This window comes from Oncorhynchus mykiss, chromosome 1 (assembly GCF_013265735.2).
Source record: "Oncorhynchus mykiss isolate Arlee chromosome 1, USDA_OmykA_1.1, whole genome shotgun sequence".
Classification (NCBI taxonomy): domain Eukaryota; kingdom Metazoa; phylum Chordata; class Actinopteri; order Salmoniformes; family Salmonidae; genus Oncorhynchus; species Oncorhynchus mykiss.
The window spans coordinates 51,213,818-51,239,596 of record NC_048565.1 but is presented as its reverse complement, the minus strand read 5'-3'; the positions used below and the strand labels follow the sequence as shown (position 1 = coordinate 51,239,596).

At 43.4% G+C, this 25,779-nt stretch overlaps 1 protein-coding gene across 2 annotated transcripts in view; it reads right to left on the bottom strand.

The window, feature by feature from the left end:
- Positions 1 to 24,767, bottom strand: part of shank2b (SH3 and multiple ankyrin repeat domains 2b) — a 126,804-nt gene extending 102,037 nt beyond the window's left edge. Inside the window, exons 1-9 of one of the 2 annotated variants that reach the window (XM_036979571.1) lie at positions 24,467 to 24,767; positions 21,614 to 21,820; positions 20,149 to 20,220; positions 19,061 to 19,169; positions 18,394 to 18,545; positions 8,023 to 8,190; positions 6,790 to 6,906; positions 3,743 to 3,820; positions 933 to 999 (exon numbers count right to left, since the gene is read on the bottom strand). In XM_036979571.1, coding sequence (XP_036835466.1) covers positions 933 to 999; positions 3,743 to 3,820; positions 6,790 to 6,906; positions 8,023 to 8,190; positions 18,394 to 18,545; positions 19,061 to 19,169; positions 20,149 to 20,220; positions 21,614 to 21,820; positions 24,467 to 24,685 — 1,189 coding nt within the window. In that variant the 5' untranslated portion in view covers positions 24,686 to 24,767. Of the gene's footprint in view, positions 1 to 932; positions 1,000 to 3,742; positions 3,821 to 6,789; positions 7,437 to 8,022; positions 8,191 to 18,393; positions 18,546 to 19,060; positions 19,170 to 20,148; positions 20,221 to 21,613; positions 21,821 to 24,466 lie in introns of those variants that run through there. The other variant, XM_036979569.1, reaches the window with a different exon arrangement.
- Positions 24,768 to 25,779: the final 1,012 nt, after the last annotated feature.

The following is a 25,779-nucleotide window of genomic DNA, read 5'->3' as shown; positions in this document are numbered from 1 at the left end:
GAAAGGGTTTTTACATGGAACCAAAAATGGTTCTACCTGGAACCAAATTGGGTTCTTCAATGGGTTCTCCTATGAGGACAGATGAAGAACCCTTTTAGATAACACCTTTCTAAGAGTGTCATGTGAGGATAAGAGAGGATGGATGTGCCCTTTGTAAAGAATATAGGGAGATTGTCCCATTCATATCACAGACAACCACTGGAACACTGTTCTTAGTTCTCAAAGGCATGCTGTCTTTTTAGGGGTATTCTATAGTGTACTACATACAGTACACATTATACAGCAAAGTAACCTATTATAAAGAGTACACTTTATACATGTTTGTGTGTGTGTGTGTGTGTGTGTGTGTGTGTGTGTGTGTGTGTGTGTGTGTGTGTGTGTGTGTGTGTGTGTGTGTGTGTGTGTGTGTGTGTGTGTGTGTGTGTGTGTGTGTGTGTGTGTGTGTTCATACATGTGTTCATGCGCACATGCGTGTGTGTATGTGTGCATGCAGGATGTGTGTGACGCGTGTGTGTGTGTTCTCATCCCAGGCGCTCTACTCTGCACTATGTAGGTCAGCTCCACTGTGTACTGTGGCTAAGTGTGGAAGTAGATGTGGGATTGGAGCAGAAAACAGACTGTCTGTAGGTGAGAGGAACCACAGTGCAGGTCCATCAAACAGTAAACAGCAGGGCCCATTCAGAGAGGAAGATCTTTGGTCAACAACATACAACATTTATAAAGAAGCACATGAATTGGACATGACTTGAATCCCATTCAATACAACAGATTTGCTTGCAACCATTTCCTAGCCTGGTCAACCATACTGACTGCTGCGCTCAATGGTTTACCAGTCTCACCATTTCCTATATTAGAACAAGAACGTCTTTTCTTCTTCTCTTAAAATACACCCAGTTTAGACACACATATACGTGTTTAGTTCAGTAACTTACCAATATCAGTCTCTTTGTGATTCTTGATTAATTCTGCCAATTCAAAGTTCCCCGCGATGATGGCCACCTGGAACAGAATGATAGATTTGTCTTTTAGCATTTATCACAGTACCATTTTTAAATCAAGCAAAATGGCTGACCTATGGTATTCATAATTCAAAATGCCTGACTACCTGGTCTGATGGCCTCCCACATGCGGTGCCTCAGTTATTTGCCCGAAAACAACTTAATACCCATTGTCGAAGGACTCACTTTTATGAAATGCAACCTGAAATGATTATAGCTACTAATAATAACACAACAAACAGCAGCCCGCTAAGAGTTGTACTGTCGTGGGTGGCGGACAGCCGAGCTACAGCCACAGTGGGTGAGTCAACACATATCCAGCCAGTAGACCCTGCCGGCTCAGGCCACCTTTAGCTCGTCTTACATAAGTCAGGTCAGTGGAGTAGGAGAAACGACTTGAGGCTCTGGCTGCATCAAAGCAGGTCGACCATAGTTTTAGTCGCTGGAGACAAAGACCATACAAAGTCTCCACCTGAGTCATACAGCACCTCTCATGAACATCCAGCTAGTTCAGTCACGGAAAAGAACAACCGAAATCACAACTTGAATCGCTACTTATCATGGAAATAAACGGAATAAACTCATCCCTCCATTGCAAATATGAAATTGCCTCCGTATTGAAAAACAAATAGCATTTTCCATTAATGATGCATAAGTGAAAATTAGCCCAAAGTATACTTCCATTTTCAATAGCACAGCTGAAATGAGTGCAATGAACCTATCAATGTAATACAGCATTGACCTTACGGTAGCTACTGTATATTGGCTTGGAGTAGTAGGGCTGTAATTCAATGCCAGCTAGAGTGTGGAACGAGGCTGTATAATCTCCAGCTGATGGTTTCACGATGATGAGAGCCAGGAGGTCCTCTCTGGGGGTGACAACACATGTCATGACTCCTGCTTCCCAGCTCATCTCCCAGAAACAACCTTCTGCTACAGTATAACCACCATGATAGCCTGCTATAGAACCCTTTCTGCTAAAACGATTATACCCCCCTCTTAACTCTGCACAGCAAAGTACACCATACGCGCTCCGCTCTCTGCTCTGCGGTCTGTTTACCTGGTCCCCAAAACCGTGTGGAGGTAAGTTATGACGGCTGGGCAGAGAGGGACAGAGAGAAAAAAGACCACAGAAACGGAGAGCAGAAGGAGGGTGGGAGAGAGAGTGGGAGAGAGAGAGATGAGAGAGAGAGGGAGATGGAGAGGGGGGATGAGGAATGATGTGAGGCAGGGGAGGATTACCTTGTCCCAAACCATATGGAGATAAGGTGAGGTATGACGGCAGGGTGTACTAGGAAGTGGAGCGGGATGTGATTTTAGGATGAAAGTGGGTCAGAAAAGAGGAGCAAGAAGTGAAGTGGTCCAATTTGCTCTGAATCAGTGATGCGTCCCAAATGGCACCCTGTTCCCTCTATAGTGCACTACTTTTAATCGAGGCCCATAGGGCACTATATAGGGAATAGGGTGCCATTTGGGATGCTACCTTAATCTCAGCTCTTAAATTGTCACCATCAGTCAGCAGACGCCTGTTTAACTGGGAAGACTTAATCAGAATTTGATTGGGTGTGGTGAATGCAGTTTATGGACCCCTTCAAATTAGCTGTAATTAAGGAGTCACTGAGGCAAGAAACAATTTCAGAAGTATGAAGGGATGAATGAATAATAGAGAGAATTTGAGGACGCATCAGCGCTCGGCGGAAATGTACATTGCATAAACAGCAACACTCCACTGACTCCAACGTGATGCAAGAGAAGACAGTTGGCTCCGCCGGGGATCAGACCAAGTAATAGGAGTTCAGAGTAACTGAGGATGAGTTCAGACTGCTAAGAAAGCATGAGGAGGAAAAGAGGGGATTTGGTGAAAAATGTTCAACTTTGTACCATAAACGTACCACAATGGGAGACTCTTTCCCAGAATAAACTTTATTTGTGTTTGTGCGCTTGGTACTAATGTACCTCATGCAGTAGTTCTTATTTTGCCATGCTACTTAAATAGCAACATGTCTTAGCAGCTATATGGGCCTGCTGCCAGTAAAATAAAATAGGTCAAAACAATGTCGGTGTGAATTCACGGCTCAATTATTTGTGGGATATGGAATATCTGCATGAAAAGTAGTACACAGTTGGTAAACAGAATAGGAATGATAAATGGGAAAAATAAAACATACAGTCAACTATAGCTAGAAAGCTATTTCGATATCCATTCGATATGTTTTACTTTCAACCCCCAAAATGCATCACACCTACAGTATGACTAATTGGTTGAAATTTAGAACACCGTGAAACGCTGACACGTGCATGTAAACAACCATTAAAACATGAATAATTATCCCAGGACCACTGACTGCTTGTTCACAGCGACATAAAATACTACCATATAAGCAACCACTGACTCATATAGTGCTTTGCTTAAATCATTATCAAACCTATTGCATTTCCCTTCTGAAACGGCAAGTGAACAAAATGAGACCCGAAAACACAGACTTATTAGACTTGCCACCTGCCCGCAAAAATAGTATCACATACTACACTACTGTAACAAGCTCTCTACTGATGTAATACATCGGAGAAAAGAAGAGTAATGGAAACAATGGATGACCATTATATAGCATACCATATAGAAGAAGGAAGCAGTGTACTGGCCATGTGGCATGCTAGACTGGAGATTGGAATGTAGCCATCTATCCTCAACAGCACACCTTTACTGTAAGCAGTAATGGTTAGAGGTGTGAGTCAGTCCATACCTGGAATGATGTCTGGCTTCTGTAGTTCTTCACTTCCTTGTTGGCACCACGAACAAGCAGTACTCTGGCACAGTGTTCCTTAGGGAGGATAAATACAATTAAAAAGAGAGAGAGAGAGAGAGAGCGAGAACAGAGTAAGACACTGTAAGGGTTGTGACCAGGACCTCATTAATTTAAACTCCACTTCACCTCTCTATCTCTCTCTCTCTCTCTCTTTCTCCAGCCAGCTACTGTACAGTATGACCCTCTTCTGTACTGAGCCCATTAAACGAGAGAACCAGAAACCATCTTGCTCAGGCATTCCATTCCATCAACTGATCCAGACTGATTCCAGAACATTCCAGGACTGATCATTGTCCTGGAGCTGCAGCTCACCCTGTTCTGGCTGATGATGCCCTGTGTCTGTTACCAGGTAAAACCTCAGTTCTCCAGTAAGAATCTCAGTGCAGTGAACACACGTAGTGTAAAGATTGGTGAATAAAGAGATGGAGCTGTGGTAACTGTATGTGGCACTATAGCCTGCTGCTAGCTGGATTCAGCAGCCCACCCACGGAAGGCTCCACTACAAACACACACACGCACGCGAACACACATATACACGTGCCCACACACACACACACACATACACACACGCAAGCATACACACACCCATACAATCAGGCTCACAAACACGCAGGCGCCCACACACGAACAGTGCCTGCACATACACACACGCGCATAGTGCTTGCACACACACAAACAAACACACACACACCCCAGTTCAGGGCTAATACTCCGCCTACTGGGCGATTCCACGCCAGCATGGCCTGAATTTTTATTTAGTAACTCACATTTCAGTTGAATGCGTTCAGTTGTGCAACTCATTAGGTATCCCCTTTCCCTTTCCATGCAAATGTTAAGGATGTTTAACATGCTTTTTACATAGAAAATCATGATGAAAGTGGCCATTTTAGGTCCTTTTTAAACCAATGCATGCCTCCTGTTAGACCTTATGGACCATGAACCATACCCTATACAGACAACATCTTGATGACATTGTACTCCTTATAGTGTGCTCGAAAATATGGAGTAAGGCTATATTCTGAAATAGAATTTTCATGTGAACTGAGTCAACATTAACAATATTAACAACATTAACCAATGGCATCCCTCCTGTAGGATTGCGTGTTCAGAAAATGGGTAGTGCTATCCGGGGTCCTTGGGACGTCCCTGCCCTACACCTTAACCCCTACTCTTACCCTAACACTAACGCTAACCCTAACCATAACCCTTACCTAACCCTAACAATAACCCTTACCTAACCCTAACAATAACCCTTACCTTAACTGTTATAACTTTCTACTTAATTGTGTGACGGTGGAGTTGGACGTCCAAAGGATCCCTGCTAGCACTACCCTTCAGCAAATCACCAGCAGAGGGAGTTCCCGAATCCATTTTCCTAATCACTGTGTTGGTGGTGCTCATAAAATGTATCATAACTTTAAAAGTAGCAGAGAGCCCACACTGGAAATTTGATAAACTTTTAAAAACAATCTGCCGAAAAAATTATAAAAATCAAAAGGGTACTTTTGAGATATGAATATTCATAGTTTTAATGTTCAATAAATTCAGAGGCATCATGTCCATAGGTGGCACAGGGGCGCGTGGCCTCCTCAGATTTATCTGGTTAAATGTTTTGTTGTTGGAATAATACTAGCTACCTAGAAATTGTAAGAAGTTGGCTTTAGCTAGCCCAGATAGATTCCCAATCTCCCAACATAACTAGCTACCAAGAAGCCATTTCAGGCTATCAATAAATTAAGAGTAGCTAGCTTGTCTTGGCTGGCATGCCTGCTGTCAATGTTGGTAGACTTTAGAAAAGCAAGCGATTACTAAATGTACAGAATAAGACTCATTCCTTTCAATCTGCTACCCAGATTTTAGCAGAGATGCAAAGAAGCATACTTAGCATGCTCTTTTTTATATTCTACTGCCACTAGTCCTCAGATGAACAACAAATTATGCATAAAACATGGGGCAGATATCTATAATAATAATAACATTATGTGAAGGTTAAATCAGGCTGAGGTTGATGTACAGTGAAGTTTATCCCTCCCAGTGGCTGTCATTACAGTCATTAGATCACACTAACGCTGTCATGCAAAAGGGCGTCCAATCAGAAAGCCATTGAGATAAACCTTGCCCGTGTAGGAGCTGAGCAGAGCACTTGAGGAAAGAGACTGCACAACACCAAACAATGGAGAGGGAATCATCTCTCTCTCTTTCTCTCTCATTCTCTCTCTCTTATTCTGTCTCTATGTCTCTCTCATAATTCCTCACTCTCTCTCTCTAATGGCAGGAGAGAGTTTAATTTATTTTTTATTTTTTTAATCTCTGCCATATCTCATGGGAGCAGTGAACCCTACAGAGAACAGGAGAGATATCTCACACACACATCCCATGCTAAAACCACCATCTGGAAAATGTGTGTGTGTTTGTGTGTGTGTGTGTGTGTGTGTGAGTGTGTGTGTAATGCTCATATGACAGAGTGGAGGGATTAACATTTAAACTATAATTCATAGCCATTGACACAAGGGTCAGCGCACACGCACAGTAATGAATGGCATTTTCATAATTGTCATCGTTCGTTTCCATCGATCTCTAAGCCCATATAGAACATGGGTAGATGGGTACATTTTAAAATGTTAAGACAATATTGACTCGTGTTCCCCCAGGATTCATCCATCGCAGTGAAATGTATCATCAGCAGCGCATCCAGTCAATCTTTATCCATGTGACGAATCAACAGCATATGTATTCATCATAATTTCCCCCCTTCGCTAATAATAGCATAATTTTCAGGATTGGGGTGAATTCCATTTCAATTCAGTCAAATCAGTTTACTTCTTGAATTGCATGAATTCAAATGGAATTGACCCTAATCCTGAATACTATGGGCCTGTACCAAAACAATATGCTAATGTTATAATTAAAACATTGTAGGTGGTAGAATATAAACCCCTCTGTACTGTTGATTGACAGCCGATTGGTGGTTTGTGTTTTCTCACCTGCTTGTATAGAGCACAGATGTGTAGAGCCGTGTTTCCCGAGGCGTTCTGGACACCCATGTCTGCTCTGTAGAACAACAGGTGCTCCAGGTGCTGGACATGTCCATATCTACATGCCTGACACACAAACACAGAGACCAGGTCAAATAATGTCCATACCTACAGGTCTGACATACAAACACAGAGACCAGGTCAAATAATGTCCATACCTACAGGTCTGTCATACAAACACAGAGACCAGGTCAAATAATGTCCATACCTACAGGTCTGTCATACAAACACAGAGACCAGGTCAAATAATGTCCATACCTACAGGTCTGTCATACAAACACAGAGACCAGGTCAAAAAATGTCCATACCTACAGATCTGTCATACAAACACAGAGACCAGGTCAAATAATGTCCATACCTACAGGTCTGTCATACAAACACAGAGACCAGGTCAAATAATGTCCATACCTACAGGTCTGTCATACAAACACAGAGACCAGGTCAAAAAATGTCCATACCTACAGGTCTGTCATACAAACACAGAGACCAGGTCAAATAATGTCCATACCTACAGGTCTGACATACAAACAAACTAACAGAGAGGAGGTAAAAACATTTTTTTTTTAAAAAGGCATGTCCATATCTACACGTCTGTCACAAATACATAAACAAAGAAAATGAAACAATCTATACAGCAGCCTAGCTTTCATAAGGCACACCGGGACTATCATAGAAAATGACCAAACAGGAGTCGGTAGACTACGGATATTCTCAACTGTATCGTCTTGCTCTGCACACTAGATGTCAGTCAGAGTACCAACTGAGCTGAGCTATCTTACTGTTGTTTTTGCTGCTGATGGTCTAGCCAAGCTTGCTTCTCAACCAAAGCAATTCATAAAGTGAAACATCTACCAAAAGCAGAATTATATCTAATCAAAGACAAGATAGCTTATTCAAGGGAGTCCATATAATTTCAATGGCTTGGCTAATTTGCTTTAGTACTGTATCAGGCGCTGTAACTTGAGACTCTCAACTAAACCATTATGTAGAACGCTTGTATGTAAAACCCTTCGGGAAAGGGGGATACCTAATCAGTTGCACAACCGAATGCACGGGGAGTAGTTGTTGTTGGGGGTTAACGGCAGATTTTTCCACCTTGCCAGCTTATTGGCCCAAAAGGTTACTGGCCCAAAGCTCTTAACCGTTAGGCTACCTCTATATAAATCCAATCGATTATTACACCTGGTGAATCTCGTGCCAGCCGTTCTCGTCATGGCAAGAGACAGTGGCGTGGGCCCTCAGTAGCAGCTCACAGCAGCTTGGGTCTCCCTCCACCAAGACTGTATGGTAGAGGGGGGTGAGACTCTGGCTGTCCTTGTAGTCTGGAGATGCGCCCAGGTCCAGTAGAGCCTGAGGGGGGCGACAGAGAGTATTAGGGTGAGCAATTTAGGTTTAAGTTGACGTTGCTGATCTTAGGTCAGTTAAAAAAAAATTCCACTAATGGTTAAGGTTAGGTTTGGGGAAGCTGATACATCCTAGATCTGTACACAGGAGAAACTTCAGCCCTGAGCTACACTTTCTTTAAAATAACTGTCCAATGTTTCCCGAATTCTATAAAAGATGACCTATAATTAATTACAATATGAGTGAAATAGCTTTGCTTCCAAAAAAAGTGTATTCAAGCAAGTTAAATAGCCAATTTTCTGTGTTGGAATGGTGTGGGCAAACCACAACAACAGAATGGTGTGGGCGTATACTGGTCATTAAAAACATTCATGCAGTAGCCCGCTTATTGGCCAGCTCATCCTCCTTAGGATGATGACAGGAGGAAATAGTACAAAAAATAAATAAACAGTCTGTTTGAGATACAAGTGGTGTTTTTTAAGTGTTTTTTCTCCAATTTATACACTGAACAAAAAATATAAACGCAACATGCAACAATTTCAAAGAGTTACAGTTCATATAAGGAAATCAGTCAATTTAAATACATTCAGTAGGCCCTAATATATGGATTTCACATGACTGGGAATACAGATATGCAAGATACCTTAAAAAAAGGTAGGGGCGCGGATAAAAAAAAAAAATCAGTATCTGGTGTGAGATACATCTCCTTCGCATAAAGCTGATCAGGCTGTTGATTGTGGCCTGTGGAATGTTGTCCCACTAGTCTTCAATGGCTGTGCAAAGTTGCTGGATATTGTTTGGGAACTGGAACATGCTGGATTACACGTCGATCCAGAGCATCCCAAACATGCCTCAGGATCTCGTCACTGTATCAAATAGCTAGTTAACGGTGGTGCGCACTAGTGGAGTTTCAATCGGTGACGTCACTTGCTCTGAGACCTTGAAGTAGTGGTTCCCCTTGCTCTGCAAGGGCCGCGGTTTTTGTGGAGCGATGGGTAACGATGCTTCGAGGGTGACCGTTGATGTGTGCAGAGCATCCCTGGTTCGTGCCCAGGTCGGGGTGAGGGGACGGACGTAAAGTCTATACTGTTACATTGATGCTGTTGACCCGGATCACTGGTTGCTGCAGAAAAAGGAGGAGGTCATAAGGGGGGGTGAGTGTAGCCGATGTGAAATGGCTAGCTAGTTAGCAGTGGTGCGCGCTAGTGGCGTTTCAATCGGTGACGTCACTTGCTCTGAGACCTTGAAGTAGTGGTTCCTCTTGCTCTGCAAGGGCCGCGGTTTTTGTGGAGCGATGGGTAACGATGCTTCGAGGGTGACCGTTGATGTGTGCAGAGCATCCCTGGTTCGTGCCCAGGTCGGGGCGAGGGGACGGACGTAAAGTCTATACTGTTACACATACATAAAATGCAATTGTGTTCATTGTCTATAGCTTATGCATGCCCATACCATAACCCCACCGCCACCATGGGGCACTCTGTTCACAACTCTGTTCGACATCAGCAAGCCGCTCGCCCACACAATGCCATACACACTATCTGCCATCTGCCCGGTACAGTTGAATCCAGGATTAATCCGTGAAGAGCACACTGGAGAAGCGTGAGGATGAAGAGCACGCAGATGAGCTTCCCTGAGACGGTTTCTGTGTAGAAATTATTTGGTTGTGCAAACCCACAGTTTCATCAGTTGCGAGGCCTGTTGGACATACTGCCAAATTCTCTAGTGGAGGCGGCTTATGGAATAGAAATGAACAATTTAATTATCTGGCAAAAGCTTTGGTGGACATTCCTGCAGTCAGCATGCCAATTGCATGCTCCCTAAAACTTGAGCCATCTGTGGCATTGTGTTATGTGAAAAAAACCTCAGCACAAGGTCAGCACAAGGTGCACCTATGTAATGATCATGCTGTTTAATAAGCCACACCAGATGGATTATCTTGGCAGAAATGCTCACTAACAGAGATGTAAACAAATTAGTGCACACAATTTGGGATTTTTTTATTTCAGCGCACGAAACATGGGACCAACACTTTAAATGTCGCGTTTATATTTTTGTTCAGTGTGGTACAGGATTGGTATTTGATGAGTCAACATTATTTTGGTAAGTTTTAACAGAATATTAACTTCTAAACGTGAGATTTTCACTGGACAGTTACTGTACAGTCTGCATGTCTGCATAACCCTTGTTATTAACATGTTCGGAGCCTCTTTATTGCTTTACAATATTGTAGCGACCCTTTAGCTCTATTATGTGCAGGGGCTCATGGGGAAAGTATGGGGGAAGGAGTTGCCCCTAGTTCAGATAACTCACTAGGTTTGGCGTGTTGAGGGGGATCTGAGCGAGAGCGAGACAGATCGAGACTGAGGGGAGAGTGATAATGTTCCTCTGAGTTCCGCTAAGTTCATCCTCGATACGGATGCCAGTAATGACCCAGGAAAGAGAATGAGTTGTTGCCGATTACAGTCACATCTTTGACAAGCCAGAGAATAACTATTGTGTAACACGCCGGGAGCTTCTAGAAGTTGATAGCCTGTCCAGGCGGCCATGTGCGCCAGAATGCCGCGACTGTGATCGAGCAGAAACCCTGTAAGGCCATGAACCTGCAAGTGGGTCAGATCTCAGAATTTCGGGTCTGTTGGATCCGTAAAGACCTCTACCCAGACAGTTTTGTTACTCCAATGTGGGTCTTTGTTACTCCCAGAGCTGCTACCAGGAAATGAACAGTAAATAAACTTTTGTGAAGGTTTGGTGTGGTATGGCTATTATTAGCCTTAGCTACTGCAGGCCAATGAAGGCAATGCGCACTGGAGCTCCAACTGACTTTGACAGTTGAACTTGAGGTGAGGAAGAAGGCCTAACAGAGTTACTCTTTTAATCGAACAATATAATGCTCATCAAAATAATATTTGGTTCGAAAATTAACAAATTAGCCCCGTTCTGTATGCCTATATCGGTATAGCAGTAGTAGCCTATCTGACAAAGATAAAGAATGCATGTTGGTGTCGGGAACATGGCACCTAAGTGTTTCTTCCTTTATATTTATTTTTGAAATATTAACATCATACAGTGGATGCCTAAGCCTATTAGGTCTATAGGAATGCAATACCCTAAAGCATTTAGCACTCAAATCACTGACAGCTAAATTGTGAGGTGGACCATTATTGTTTTAGGAAAGTAAAAACCTGTCACCCCCTGATCTGTTTCACCTGTCTTTGTGATTGCCTCCACCCCCCTCCAGGTGTCGCCCATCTTCCCCATTATCCCCTGTGTATTTAAACCTGTGTTCTCTGTTTGTCTGTTGCCAGTTTGTCTTGTTTGTCAAGTCAACTAGTGTTTTTTGTCTCGGCTCCTGCTTTTTCCAAACTCTCTTTTTTCTCGCCCTCCTGTCACGACCCTGAGCCCGCCTGCCTGACCACTTTGCCTGACCCTGAGCCTGCCTGCCGTCCAGTACCATTGCCCCACCTCTGGTTTACTGACCCCTGCCTGCCTTAACCTGTCTATTGCCTGCCCCTGTTGGATTATTAAACCATTGTTAATTCGACGTGTCTGCATCTGGGTGGTACCTTCATACCTGATAAAAAACAAAAAAAACAATAGGCTATAAAGTTTTTAATATGCTACACATCAAACCACAATGAATAGGTTTTTTTGTCATTTGTTAGAGGCATTTTTTATGGACACGTAACTATTGGTTATTTGGCCAATATTTCTTGTTTATTGATGCCACTGGCAGTGCCAGGTCTGTGGTTTCTTCCTCTCTTTCTTTCTTCTCTCAGATCTGAATGGATCTCTCGGATCTGAACCTGCACGGGTCTTTTTGGATATGTTTTTACATAGGTTGTTTCAAAATGGGTCCGATTGTCATCCTTGGGTCCATTTCGGAACAGGTCTCCGTTTAAATGTTTTAATTTATGCATATCGGGTCCGGTGGGAAAGCCACGGATCCATTTCGGAACAGGTCCAACTTTTTGGACACATGAAGACCTCTACGGCTGGGTAACAGGAAGACGCGGACTACCCACTAGCATCCGCACAACGATAGGCTAGTCGAAAGATTCATATGTACTTTAGTTGCCCGACTAGCCCTTGAGACTGCCCAGGAACCAGAGCGATTGGGACATCCAATTTCTCCTCATTCTCATGGCCTATCAAAGTGAGGTGCAGGAGTCAACGGGTCAACATATAGTATTCTTTCTAACAAAGATATCTACATGCACTCACCGGCCAGTTTAGGTACACCCATCTAATACCGGGTCTGACCCCCGCCCCCCTTTGACTCCAGAACAACCTGAAGTCTTTAGGGCATTTTAAAAGGTGTCAGATACGTTCCACAGGGATGTTGGTTCATGCTGACGCAATGGCAGTTGCAGCAAATTGGACGGTAGTACATTCATGCTGCGAACAGCCCGTTCCATCTCATCCCAAAGATGCTCTATTGGGTTAAGGTCTTGGGACTGTGTGGGCCACTAAAGTAAACTGAACTCAATGTCATGTTCCAGGCTATGTTTTTCCACTCCTCAATTGTTCTCTGTTGGTGATTGCGTGTCCACTGGAGCCACTTTTTCTTGTTTTTAGCTGAAAGGAGTGGAACCCGGTGTGGTCGTCTGTTGCAATAGCCCATCCGTGACAAGGATCGACGTGTTGTGCATTCCAAGATGCTGTTCTGCGCACCACTGTTGTACCTCGCCGTTATTTGTCTGTTTGTGGCCGGCCGTTTAGCTTGTACGATTCTTGCCATTCTCCTTCGACCTCTTTCATCAACAAGCTCTTTTCGCTGAAAGGATTACTGCTGACTGGGTGTTTTTTGTTTGTCTCACCATTCTCGGTAAACCCTAGACACTGTCATGCGTGAAAAGCCCAGGAGGGTGACCGTTTCTGAGATACTGGATCCGGCACTCCATATCAAGCTCAAAATTGCTTAGGTCACTTGTTTTCTTCATTCTAACGGCTCAGTGCCTACCTGCCTGCTTTATATAACAAGCCACGGCCACGTGACTCACTGTTTGTAGGAGTGATCCATTTTCATGAACGGGGTGGTGTACTTAATAAACTATGGGGTAAATTGAGCATAGGGACAGGGTAAGTTGAGCCGCCTTGGGGTAAATGGGTGATGGTGTCATGTGACAGGTGGTGATGGTGCTGGTAGGTCAAAATTTAATACATGGAATGGGGGTGGGGTACTGTATAGCTTAAATGTATGCCTACTGTGGCATACAGCAGGTTAGCCACCAGCGGGAGACTTGTCGCGTCGAAGGCTCCCTCTGCTGGACGTGCCAGGTCTCAACGGGCTCTCCAGTCAGGACTAATTCGGGCTGATTGTGGTTGGTGAGTAATTTGTAATTGTTTACATTTTTTTATTTAACCAGGCAAGTCAGTTAAGAACGAATTCTTAATTACGATGACGGCCTACCCAAGCCAATTGTGTGCAGCCCTATGGGACTCCCAATAACGGCCGGATGTGGATCTGGATTCAAACCAGGGACTGCAGTGATACTTCTTGCATTGAGATGCAGTGCCTGAGACCGCTGCGCCACTCGAGAGCCCAGTAATCAAGGGGCTGATTGCTCACTAGCTGGACGAGTCCCATAAAGCTGCCAGAAGGGCAGCACACAAGTTTGGGGACTAGGCGGAAGAGAGGTAACTCCTGTATAATCGTGCTCAGTACCAGAGATAACGGAGGGAGCTCGGTTTTGTTCCCCACAGGATACCGCAAGACTCCGGAGCCCAGAAGATGATATCCCGGAGGAGGTCTCCTATTCTTTTCTCTATGTTTGTTATTTAATAAACACCCTTGAAACCGAGCTAATACGATTGTGTCTGTGTCTGATCTGTTAAACGTCTTGACCAAACCCCCTGGTCTGCCACAATTGGTGGAGAATGCGGGCATTCTGATAACATGGTCAGATCTGGGTTGACGTTTACGCAGCAGACGCTTGGACACGTTGATAGTTCAGCTCGTCCCGGGCCCAACAGACGGTTCATGAACGAATGCTGGAGGAAAAGCGGCAACAAAATGTTTGCCTCGTTGAAGAAAACAGGAAGCTACAAGGAGGAACGTCTACTGAATCGCATCCAGACCGTATCTACGGGTCCGGAGTCGGAGTCCGAGGGGGTGACGGAACCCGATCCCCCCCCAGTGAACAACTGGAGGAGGAGCCCATTCCCCGCATCAGGTGTCGTGCAGACAGGGGGAACTTAGAGAGGTACTGTTGCTGCCCCAACTGTACGCAGGAATTGTTCACCTGTTAGAGGCGCACCTGGGAATGGATAAGACCCGGGAACGGATCACCGCCTAGTTCCACTGGCCCGGGATGAGAAGGGCTGTGGAAGACTATTGTCACAGCTGCCCGGAGTGTAAAATCACTCCCCCAAAAGCACACTGCCCCAGAAAAACTGTCTGGGCCAGTTCGTCTTGTTTGTCAATGTTACTAGTGTTTGTCCTGTCATCTCCTGTCTTTTCCCAGCCTCTCTATTTCTCGTCCTACTGGTTTTTGACCCTTGCTTGTCCTGACCCTGTACCCACCCGCCTGACCCTGAGCCTGCCTGCCGCCCTGCACCTTTGCTCCACCTCTGGATTACTGAACTCTGCCTGTCCCTGACCCTGAGCCTGCCTGCCGTCCTGTACCTTTGCTTCTACTCTGGATTATCAACCCCTATCTGCCTTGACCTGTCGTTTGCCTGACCCTGTGGTTACAATAAACATTGTTAATTCACACAGTCTTCACTTGGGTCTTACCTTGATTCCTGATACATTACTGTGCACTCTCCTCAAACAATAGCATGGTATTCTTTCACTGTTATAGCTACTATACATTGGACAGTGCAGTTAAATGAACAAGAATTTAAGCTTTCTCCCCATATCAGATATGTCTATGTCCTGGGACTTAAAACGTCATACTAATCACGTTAGCGCACGTTAGCTCCCGTAGAGCAGTGGTTTCCAAACTTTTTATAGTCTCGTACCCCTTGGACAGTCTCAGTCTTAAATCATTTCCCACGCATAGTCTGTATCTGTATTTAGTTTTCTTGCTTAGTGAGGGCTGAGAATCCACTCTCACATGCAGTAGTGTGAAGTCGGAAGTTTACATACTCTTAGTCATTAAAACTCATTTTTCAACCACTCCACAAATTTCTTGTTAACAAACTATAGTTTTGGCAAGTCGGTTAGAACATCTACTTTGTGCGTGACACAAGAAATTTTCCCAACAATTATTTACAGACAGTTTATTTCACGTATAATTCACTGTATCACAATTCCAGTGGGTCAGAAGTTTACACACACCAAGTTGACTGTGCCTTTGAACAGCTTGGAAAATTCCAGAAAATGATGTCATGGCTTTAGAAGCTTCTGATAGGCTTTTTACACCTCTTGAAGGTGTATCTGTGGATGTATTTCAAGGCCTACCTTCAAACCCAGTGCCTCTTTGCTTGACATCATGGGAAAATTGAAAAAAATAAGCCACCTCCACAAGTCTGGTTCATCCTTGGGAGCAATTTTCAAACGCCTGAAGGTACCACGTTCATCTGTACAAACAATAGTATGCAAGTATAAACACCATGGGCCCACGCAGCCGTCATACCGCTCAGGAAGGAGACGCGATCTGTCTCCTAGAGATGAACGTACTTTGGTGCGAAAAGTGCAAATCAATCCCTGAACAACAGCAAACCCTGTGAAGATGCTGGAGGAAACAGGTACAAAAGTATCTATCTCCACAGTAAAATGAGTCCTATATCGACATAACCTGAAAGGCCGCTCAGCAAAGAAGAAGCCACTGCTCCAAAACCACCATAAAAAAAGCCAGACGACGGTTTCCAACTGCACATGGGGACAAAGAGCGTTGGACTAATGTTCTCTGGGATGATGAAACAAAAATAGAACTGTTAGGCCATAATGACCATCGTTATGTTTGGAAAAAAGGGGGAGGCCTGCAAGCCGAAGAACACCATCCCAACCGTGAAGCACAGAGGTGGCAGCATCATGATGTGGGGGTGCTTTGCTGCAGGAGGGACTGGTGCACTTCACAAACTAGATGGCATCATGAGGGAGGGAAATTATGTGGATAAATTGAAGCAACATCTCAAGACATCAGTCAGGAAGTTAAAGCTTGGTCGCAAATGGGTCTTTCAAATGGACAATGACCCCAAGCATACTTCCAAAGTTGTGGCAAAATGGCTTAAAGACAACAAAGTCAAGGTGTTGGAGTGGCCATCACAAATTCCTGTGGGCATAACTGAAAAAGCCCTGACCTCAATCCTATAGAACATGTTTGGACAGAACTGAAAAAATGTGTGCGAGCAAGGAGGCCTACAAACCTGACTCAGTTACACCAGCTCTGTCAGGAGGAATGGACCAAAATTCTCCCAATTTATTGTGGGAAGCTTGTGGAAGGCTACCCTAAACGTTTGACCCAAGTTAAACATTTTAAAGGCAATTAATTGAGTGCATGTAAACTTCTGACCCACTGGGAATGTGATGAAATAAATAAAAGCTGAAATAAATAATTCTCTCTACTATTATTCTGACATTTCACATTCTTAAAAAATAAAGTGGTGATCCTAACTGACCTAAAACAGCGTATTTTACTAGGATTAAACGTCAGGAACTGTGAAAAACTGAGTTTAACTGTATTTGGCTAAGTTGTATGTAAACTCCCGACTTCAACTGTAGGTACGTGGTTGCAAAGGGTATCAGTGTCTTAACAGCGCGATTTGCCAAGGCAGGATACTCTGAGCACAGCCCAATGCCTTCTGATTAAATACATTTTTTCACAGAACCAGTTGTTGCAATTTCGATGAGGCTCTCTTGTTCAGATATCGGTAAGTGGACTGGAGGCAGGGGCATGAAAGGGATAACAAATCCAGTTGCGTCATCCGTTTCTGGAAAGTACCTGCGTAATTGCGCACCCAACTCACTCAGGTGCTTCGTTATATCACATTTGACATTTCACACTTCTTCGGGATCGATTAGCATGAGGTTGTAAGTGACAAGAAAATTTCCCAGGACATAGACATAAAGTATCTGGGTGTGAACAATGCTGAATAGGTATAGACAAAGAACAGCTCTCTAGTAGGTACCAAAACATGCAAATACCATTATCTCAAAAGTGATGTTACAAGTTTATCAACTTTCAAAGCAGAATTGCACCACCTATCACACTTTCACAAAAAACACGGCTAAAGGTCAATCAGATTTGTGAACATTATCCCTAGCTGTGTATTGCTGCTTTCCATGTTGTCTGCTGCCTGTAGATTGTGAGGTGTGAAAACACTTTGTTGCTTTTATGGGTTTTGTCTTGTTGCTTTTTGTGCTATGTTGCTCTGTCTGCATGCTATGTCTTGCTTGTCCTATGTTGCTCTGTCTGCATGCTATGTCTTGCTTGTCCTATGTTTCTCTGTCTGCATGCTATGTCTTGCTTGTTCTATGTTTCTCTGTCTGCATGCTATGTCTTGCTTGTCCTATGTTGCTCTGTCTGCATGCTATGTCTTGCTTGTCCTATGTTGCTCTGCGTGTGCTCACTGCTCATTGATTGTCTGTATTGTAATTAATTTTAAAAACCTGCCCAGGGACTGCAGTTGAAAATTATGCAGTTGGCTAAAACCGGCACTTTTACTAAAACGTTGATTAATGTGCACTGTCCCTGTAAAAATACAAATAAACTCAAACTCAATTACTTTCCCATTGTTCCTCAACTGCAGTGTATGATATACCATGTTGTAGCTATGAGTCTTTACTCTTATCCAATGTATTTAAAAAAACACACACCATTTCAAATTTTGCTACATACGACCGACCAAATCCAGGTGGTCGTTCACAAGTGTTATGCGTAGGACATTGTCAATTATGATTCCTATATGTGGGGTGTTGGTTAAGGGCTTGTCAGTAAGCATTTCACGGTAAGGTCTACACTTGTTGTATTCGGCACATGTGACAAAGTTGGATTTGATTTGTTATGGGATAGATTGTTTAGAAAAATCTAAAGGTATCAGCCGATACCAATTCTCTCTCTTTCCCATATCCTTGGTCCTAACCCTTCTACGTTTGCAGATCTGAAGGGTCTGGAGAAAAGCAGTAGTGGCGGATGTTCCACTATGTTGCTTCAACCATACAGATCTGCACACATCAAAGGGTAAGGCCAAGGGGAAGGGGTAGAGAGGGGAATTGTGGCCGACTTTATATAAGCTGTAAAAGGCATAGAGATGCTGGATAACCTTCAGCGTGGCCTGATTCTTGGCCCTGACCGCATGGTGGAGAGCGGTCATCCCATCTTGTGATCTGAAGTCCAGATGTGCTCCACCTTGTTTCAATACAACGATGACCTGCTCCACATTGTAAAGGTGGGCTGCGAAGGTCAGTGGAGTTTCTACAAAACAAACACACAACATGGTGCTGTTCAGTGTTACGGATATTACTTAAAAGAAGAAACCCTGAGTTTATTGTATGAACATCATCAAAGCAAATGCGATGGGTAGGTTTCCTGGAATAGGAGGCTAATTCTGGAATAGAAGGCATGTTCAATGAAGAACGGCTATCGAAATAACTTTGTAGTCTAGGACGAGACTTTGTCCTGGAAACCAGCCCTATAGGTCCTACAGAATGAAGGTGCACAAAAACACAAGCAATTGTCTCAGTCTACTGTAGCCGTAAACTGAGATTTTAAAAACATTTGAGGTGAGCTGATCTCTAATTTCCTTTTTCAGTAAACTAAGCTATTCATAATTTATCAGACACTGTTTACTTCTCAGCAGCTGCTGTATAATACAACATGAGGTGCACATCACAATATTGAGTAAGAGCCTAGGTGTGTGTGTGTGTGTGTGTGTGTGTGTGTGTGTGTGTGTGTGTGTGTGTGTGTGTGTGTGTGTGTGTGTGGCGTACCACCAGTATCAGGGTCTTGATAGTTGGGGTCGAGGCCTTTCTCCAGCATCTTTACCACTTTATCCAGCTGGAGATGCTGAATGTGGTCCATGAATTTCCTATAGTTGGCCTAGGAGTAGGAGGGGGCAGAGAAAGACAGAGAGAGAGAGCAGGGTGGGGTGGTGATACAGGGACAGGGAGGTTGGTACAGTAGGGAGGTCAGATGATGGTTACACAGGTCTCTGCACTGCTGTTCTTCTCATGGTGCTTTCCCAGGGACCAGGGACACATGTGCTGCTTTCCAGGCCAGTTATAAATAGCTAAGAGAGCAGGTCCCAGAGCTGAGCTGAGCTGAACAGTGCCAGGCAGAGGGAGAGAGGCTCGCCTGCAGCCTTCAGGCAGGACAGAGACACTACAGGGGGACTGACGCTGACCAGAGCACTCTAACGCAGCCACAGTACACACACTTTGAACAACTCCAACACACACACACACACACTACACACGCACGCGCGCACGAACACATATAAAGGAAGAGTGGACTTGAAAGAACAGGGGAAACAGCAGGGATGGAATTTGATGGGTGAATTATTTAGTGTGGCATTCCTTTTTGACCGAGAAGGACAGGGATAGAATTTCTCCTGGACTCAAGTCGTTTTCTGTCTTAATCCAATAATCCATCCTGTTCTATGTGTTAAAACGCATACCTGCTGAATATTGAGCCCATTGAAATGATGCACTTCAATAATTCACACTTTATATTCAGCTTGTAGCCGAATAGTGTATTGATTTGATCAGTATTACAGAGAAAGGCCCTGAGATGTTCTTTCGCTCGTAATACAATGAAAGTCTCAGAGACAAGCTCCGTTAATAATATCACTTTTTCACACGACTGTAATGACCCGAGCCGTACTCTACTGCGGCTGATATTGTCTTTTCACATTGCTCTTTTCAGCACGGTTCCATCATTGACGGATATATAGTGTGAAAAGGGTCCAAGATATAGCTTTCACCTGATCCAATACAATAAATTACATCAGCAATAGATATTCAAGGCACTTGAAAGAAGAAGTGAAAAAGGAATATGAAGCCTCATTTATTTTTCTCACCTGCGTGTGGATTTTGGCAATCTGCTTTTCGTTTACATTGGGCTGCTGGTAGACCCTGCTCTTGTAACGGAACTGTAAATAGGAGAAGAGAAAAATTGGTAACGCTTTACTTAAAGCCAAACAGTATAATACACTATGATGTTGTTGTAATGCATTGTTAATACTAATCATGAGCATGAACACCCTATATAACATCCTCTTATAATCAACTCGTAATGATCCCGACTAACAAAACAGATATAATCATCCCCTGCGGCGCTGGGACCTTGCTCTTATAACAAAACTGTAGAAAGGAGATTCAAAAAAAAGATTACTTCCCAATCATACCCAGGGCCCATATTCACAAAATCATCTCAGCGTACTGTTGGAGTACTGATCTAGGATCAGGTGTCTCCCCCCCCCCCCCCCCCCCCCCCCCCGTCCATGTCATTGTTCTATAAAGACTCAGTTATGATCTTAAAGGCAAAACTGATCACCACTTCTCTGAGACACTTTATGAATACTGCCCCAGAATGGGTGATCCGTATGTCTAATACTAACTAAGTAACTAGATAATATCACCCAGGCAGGCAGTAATTAAGTACTTGTGATACCAGGGGACCACTGACTGAGGCTATATAGAACAAAGAACAGAGAGAGGGAGCCAAGAATGGAGTTTCCCGCTATGCCGCCTCATCACAAATCCAGCTGAGCTGTTTGGGAAAACAAGACTTATTATAGTGATGCAGTCCCTCGATCATTCATTAAGTGGCTGAATTTTCTACAGATTAGATTCTTTGATAATGATCAACCCGGAGAAGTGCTTATACAGCACCCCTGGTTGGGGTACGAGCAGCGTGTCCAGTGCTGTGTTACTGGACCGCCGGGATGGAGCAGTGCTGGATGGAGGAAGTAGGGCACACACACACACACACACACACAATCCATAACAACATTGTGCTCGCCTAATAAAGGTCTGTTGTCGAGCAATCAGTGACTTACGTTTGCCAATACAGGAGGACTGGACTTGAGGGATGGAGCCGTAGTGGGTTATTTAAGTAGAGCCTGCAATGCACACACGATTGCTCTACCGCATACTTTATAGTGTAATGTTTTGAGCCAGGAGCGCATCTATTTGACAAGACGAAGATCCACTCTTTGATCAAAACGTAATAGCTTGATGAAAGTACTGTATGTGGTGAAGCAATCAGTTATGGATGTGCGTTTTAATAATACAGACTAACGGTGTAGCACTTTTTTCTGTACAACCAGAGTTGGGTGAGTTAGTCTGAGGGTTAGAGTTAGGACTCGGGCTAGGGTTAGGGCTGGACCTGAGGGATGGATCAAAGCAGTACTTTTACTGTACCTTCAGAGTTGGAACCCCCTTGCTGCTGGTGGGTGAGTTAGTCTGAGGGTTAGAGTTAGGACTCGGGCTAGGGTTAGGGTTGGACCTGAGGGATGGATCAAAGCCGTACTTTTACTGTACCTCCAGAGTTGGAACCCCCTTGATGCTGGCGGGAGTAGGGTAGTCTTTGAGGGGGCGCTCTTCGTCCAGGAAGCCAGACTTGCGGCCCTCCACGGCGGGCTGAAACAGGCCATAGTTCAGCACGTCCCTCAACGTCTGGGTCAGTGTACACAGGATCTGCTGTTTAGCAACCCATACGGTGGCCTCGGGTTTAAACCTCATACATGTCTGCTCCAAAACAAAGACAACATATGCAAAGATCATGCTAACATACCAAACCTGGAGTTTAAACATACATTTCTGCTCCAAAACATTAGAGGACAGGTGGCGTTGGGTTTAAAAAGCATACATTTCTGCTTCTAACACACACATGCAGATGTTCCATTCTGGCAGCAGGTGGTAACAGATGGACCTGGACAAACAATAGCACACGTCTCCCTGCCAGTGAGACAATGGCTGTGAATATAGTATTTTATTTACAGTAGAATAGACTAGGAAGTCCTGTATAGAACAGTATGGAAATGTCTACGAATGATATTCTGCTTCAGTAATTAGCTAGCCTCTTCCCAAAAGAAGCTGGACAAAAAAATGATAATTCCATATTCACGAAGTCATTTGGCAGAGGTGTACACTACACAGTATTGGTGGAAGGAAACAATAACTGGAATTAGCTCAATCAATTAGTAAGGATTATAGCAATGGATTATGCTGTTATCCAGAAAATCCTAGTGGGTTTATATGAGAGTGCATGTTCATTTCTGATAAGGAATTTGGAAAAACAACAGCACTTCTTCTCAGCAAGAAAATATGTGTTTTGTGGCTGAATAACCAAGCTACCGATTTTCAATTGCTTTCTTTCTCCCTCTTACGTACAGAGCCTTCAGAAAGTATGCATATGCCTCGACTTATTCCACATTTTGTTGTGTTACAGCCTGAATTCAAAATGGATTAAATTAGACATTTTTACACCCATCTACACCCAATGCCCCATAACGACAACGTAAAAACGTGTTTTTAGAGGAATGTCGCAATGTATTGAAAAGGAAACATAGAAATATCTCATGTATGTAAGTATTCACACCCCTGAGTCAATCCTTTGTAGAAGCACCTTTAGCAGCGATTACAGCTGTGTGTCTTTCTGGGTAAATCTCGAAGAGCTTTCCACACCTGGATTATGCAACATTTGCCCATGATCCTTTTCAGATTTCTTCAAGCTCTGTCAAGTTGATTGTTGATCATTACTAGACAACTATTTTCATGTCTTGCCATAGATATTCAAGTAGATTTAAGTCAAAGCTGTAACTCAGCCATTTAGGAACATTCACTGTCTTCTTGGTAAGAAACTCCAGTGTAGATTTGGCCTTTATGTTTAACGTTATTGTTCTGCTGAAAGGTAAATTAATCTACCAGTGTCTAATGGAAAGCAGACGGTACCAGGTTTTTCCTCTCGATTTTGCCTGTGCTGAGCTCTATTCCGTTTCCTTTTTATCCTGAAAAACTCCCCAGTTCTTAATGATTACAAGCATTCCCATAACATGGATACACTACCCAAAACGTAATTAATAACTTCACCATGCTCAAAGGGATATTTAATGTCTGCTTTTTTTTTTTACCCATCTACCTTCTTTGAGAGGCATTGGAAAACCTCCCTGGTCTTTGTGGTTGATTCTGTGTTTGAAATTCACTGCTCGACTGAGGGACCTTAAAGATAACTGTATATGTGCAGTACAGAGATGAGGTAGTCATTCAAAAACCATGTTAAATAATATTATTGCACACAGAGTGTGTCCATGCCATGCATTAGGTGACTTGCTAAGCACATTTTTACTCCTGAACCTATTTAGGCTTGCCACAACAAAGGGGTTGAATACTTATTAACTCAATACATCTCAGCTTTTCAGTTTTTATTAATTTGTAAACATAAAAATAAAAAATAAATCATAATTCCACTCTGACACTATGGAGTATTGTGTGTAGGACAGTGGAAAAAAAACTCAATTTCATCCATAATAAATTCAGTCTGTAACACAACAACATGTGGAAAAAGTCAAGGGGTGTGAATACTTTCTGAAGGCACTGTATCTATCTAATTGCTTGGCTGAGAACAGTCTGACTTTCAGTTGATACATTATACAGTACATAGCAATTGTAGTTCGCTCTTTCACATTGACTGTTTGCAGCTAGGTTGGCGTAAATATCCCACGATTGCTATGACCTCGTTTTTGTTAACAGCTTTGTGCTTTACTTACAATTTTACTAGCCTAGGGTTTAGTCTTTCATATAAGCAAAACGCAGTAACAAACTGCAGAAACAACTACCGGTATGTCGTAATTCCAACAAACATCCCAATTATTTTTCTACTCTCATTAGCACTGATTTCGCAGATAGCTGCTGTTTTCTTTGAAGATGTTTTACTTGTAATGATTGTGATGTGGTCGTTGTTCCACACCGGGCCATGATTACAGACACCTGTGTGTGTCCTTCCAAACGATAGAAACTAGTGACCTGCAGTGTTTGTCATTATACCCTGATGAAGACAGCTTGTCTGTTGAAATGTTGGTTATTAAATTATTGCTTTTGAGCTCATAGTGTGAGGCTCTCCTTTCTTTTTCAAGTTTCTTCATTGTTTTAACTATTTTAGTTGAATGCACTGATTGTAAGTCACTCTGGATAAAGCTGTCTACTAAATGACTAATATGAAAAAAATATATATACAATGTCCCTGTCCCTACTCATGGATTGCTGTCGGTCAGGGATGACAACACAAATGGAAAGTGAAACGTGCTTATGTTTTGGCTTCGAACTGGATTTAGATAGTATATTCCTGCAGTATGATAAGAAAAACAGTTTAATGAGACAGAAGTGTATACTCACAGACTGCTGCAGGTCAGGGATGACCACACAGAAGACCAGTGACTCCCTGCGGGCGGCCTTATCCTTCTCTGCTCTCCTGTCGGTCCTTCTGCTGGCCCTTTCCCCTCTAGGTCCTCCATGGCCAGCCTCCTCCTTGGAGCTGTCTGTCTCAAAACCTCCAGACCCGTCAGAGACACTCTGGGCCATTTCTTCCTCACTGGACGTAGGACTCCGAGGCATGATAGTCTACTGGAGAGAGGAGACAGTGCTACACAGTGTACATTATGCAGTATATACTACTAACACACATACAGTTGAAGTCGGATCAGTCTTTCACAATTCCTGATATTTAATCACAGTAAAAAATTCCCTGTCTTAGTCAGTTAGGATCAACACTTTATTTTAAGAATGTGAAACGTCAGAATAATAGTAGAGAGAATGATTTATTTCAGCTTTTATTTATTTCATCACATCAGGTCGCAGTTACAAATGAGAACTTGTTCTGAACTAGCCTACCTGGTTAAATAAAGGTGAAATAAAAAATAAAAAAATTCACAGTGGGTCAGAAGTTTACATACACTCAATTAGTATTTGGTAGCATTGCCTTTAAATTGTTTAACTTGGGTCAAAAGTTCCGGGGAGCCTTCCACAAGCTTCACACAATAAGTTGGGTAAATTTTGGCCCATTCCTCCTGACAGAGCTGATGTAACTGAGTCAGGTTTGTAGGCCTCTTTGCTCGCACACACTTTTTCTTGTTCTGCCCACACATTTTCTATAGGAATGAGGTCAGGGCTTTGTGATGGCCACTCCAATACCTTGACTTTGTTGTCCTTAAGCCATTTTGCCACAACTTTGGAAGTATGCTTGGGGTCATTGTCCATTTGGAAGACCCATTTGCGACCAAGCTTTAACTGTCTTAAGATGCAGCTTCAATACATCCACATAATTATCCTGCCTTGTGATGCCATCTATTTTGTGAAGTGCACCAGTCCCTCCTGCTGCAAAGCACACCCACAACATGATGCTGCCACCCCCGTGCTTCACGGTTGGGATGGTGTTCTTCGGCTTGCAAGCCTCCCCCTTTTTCCTCCTAACATAACAATGGTCATTAAGGCCAAACAGTTCTATTTTTGTTTCATCAGACCAGAGCACATTTCCTCAAAAAGTACGATCTTTGTCCCCATGTGCAGCTGCAAACCGTAGTCTGGCTTTTTTCTGGCGGTTTTGGAGCAGTGGCTTCTTCCTTGCTGAGCGGCCTTTCAGGTTATGTCGATATAGGACTCATTTTACTGTGGATATAGATACTTTTGTAACTGTTTCCACCAGCATCTTC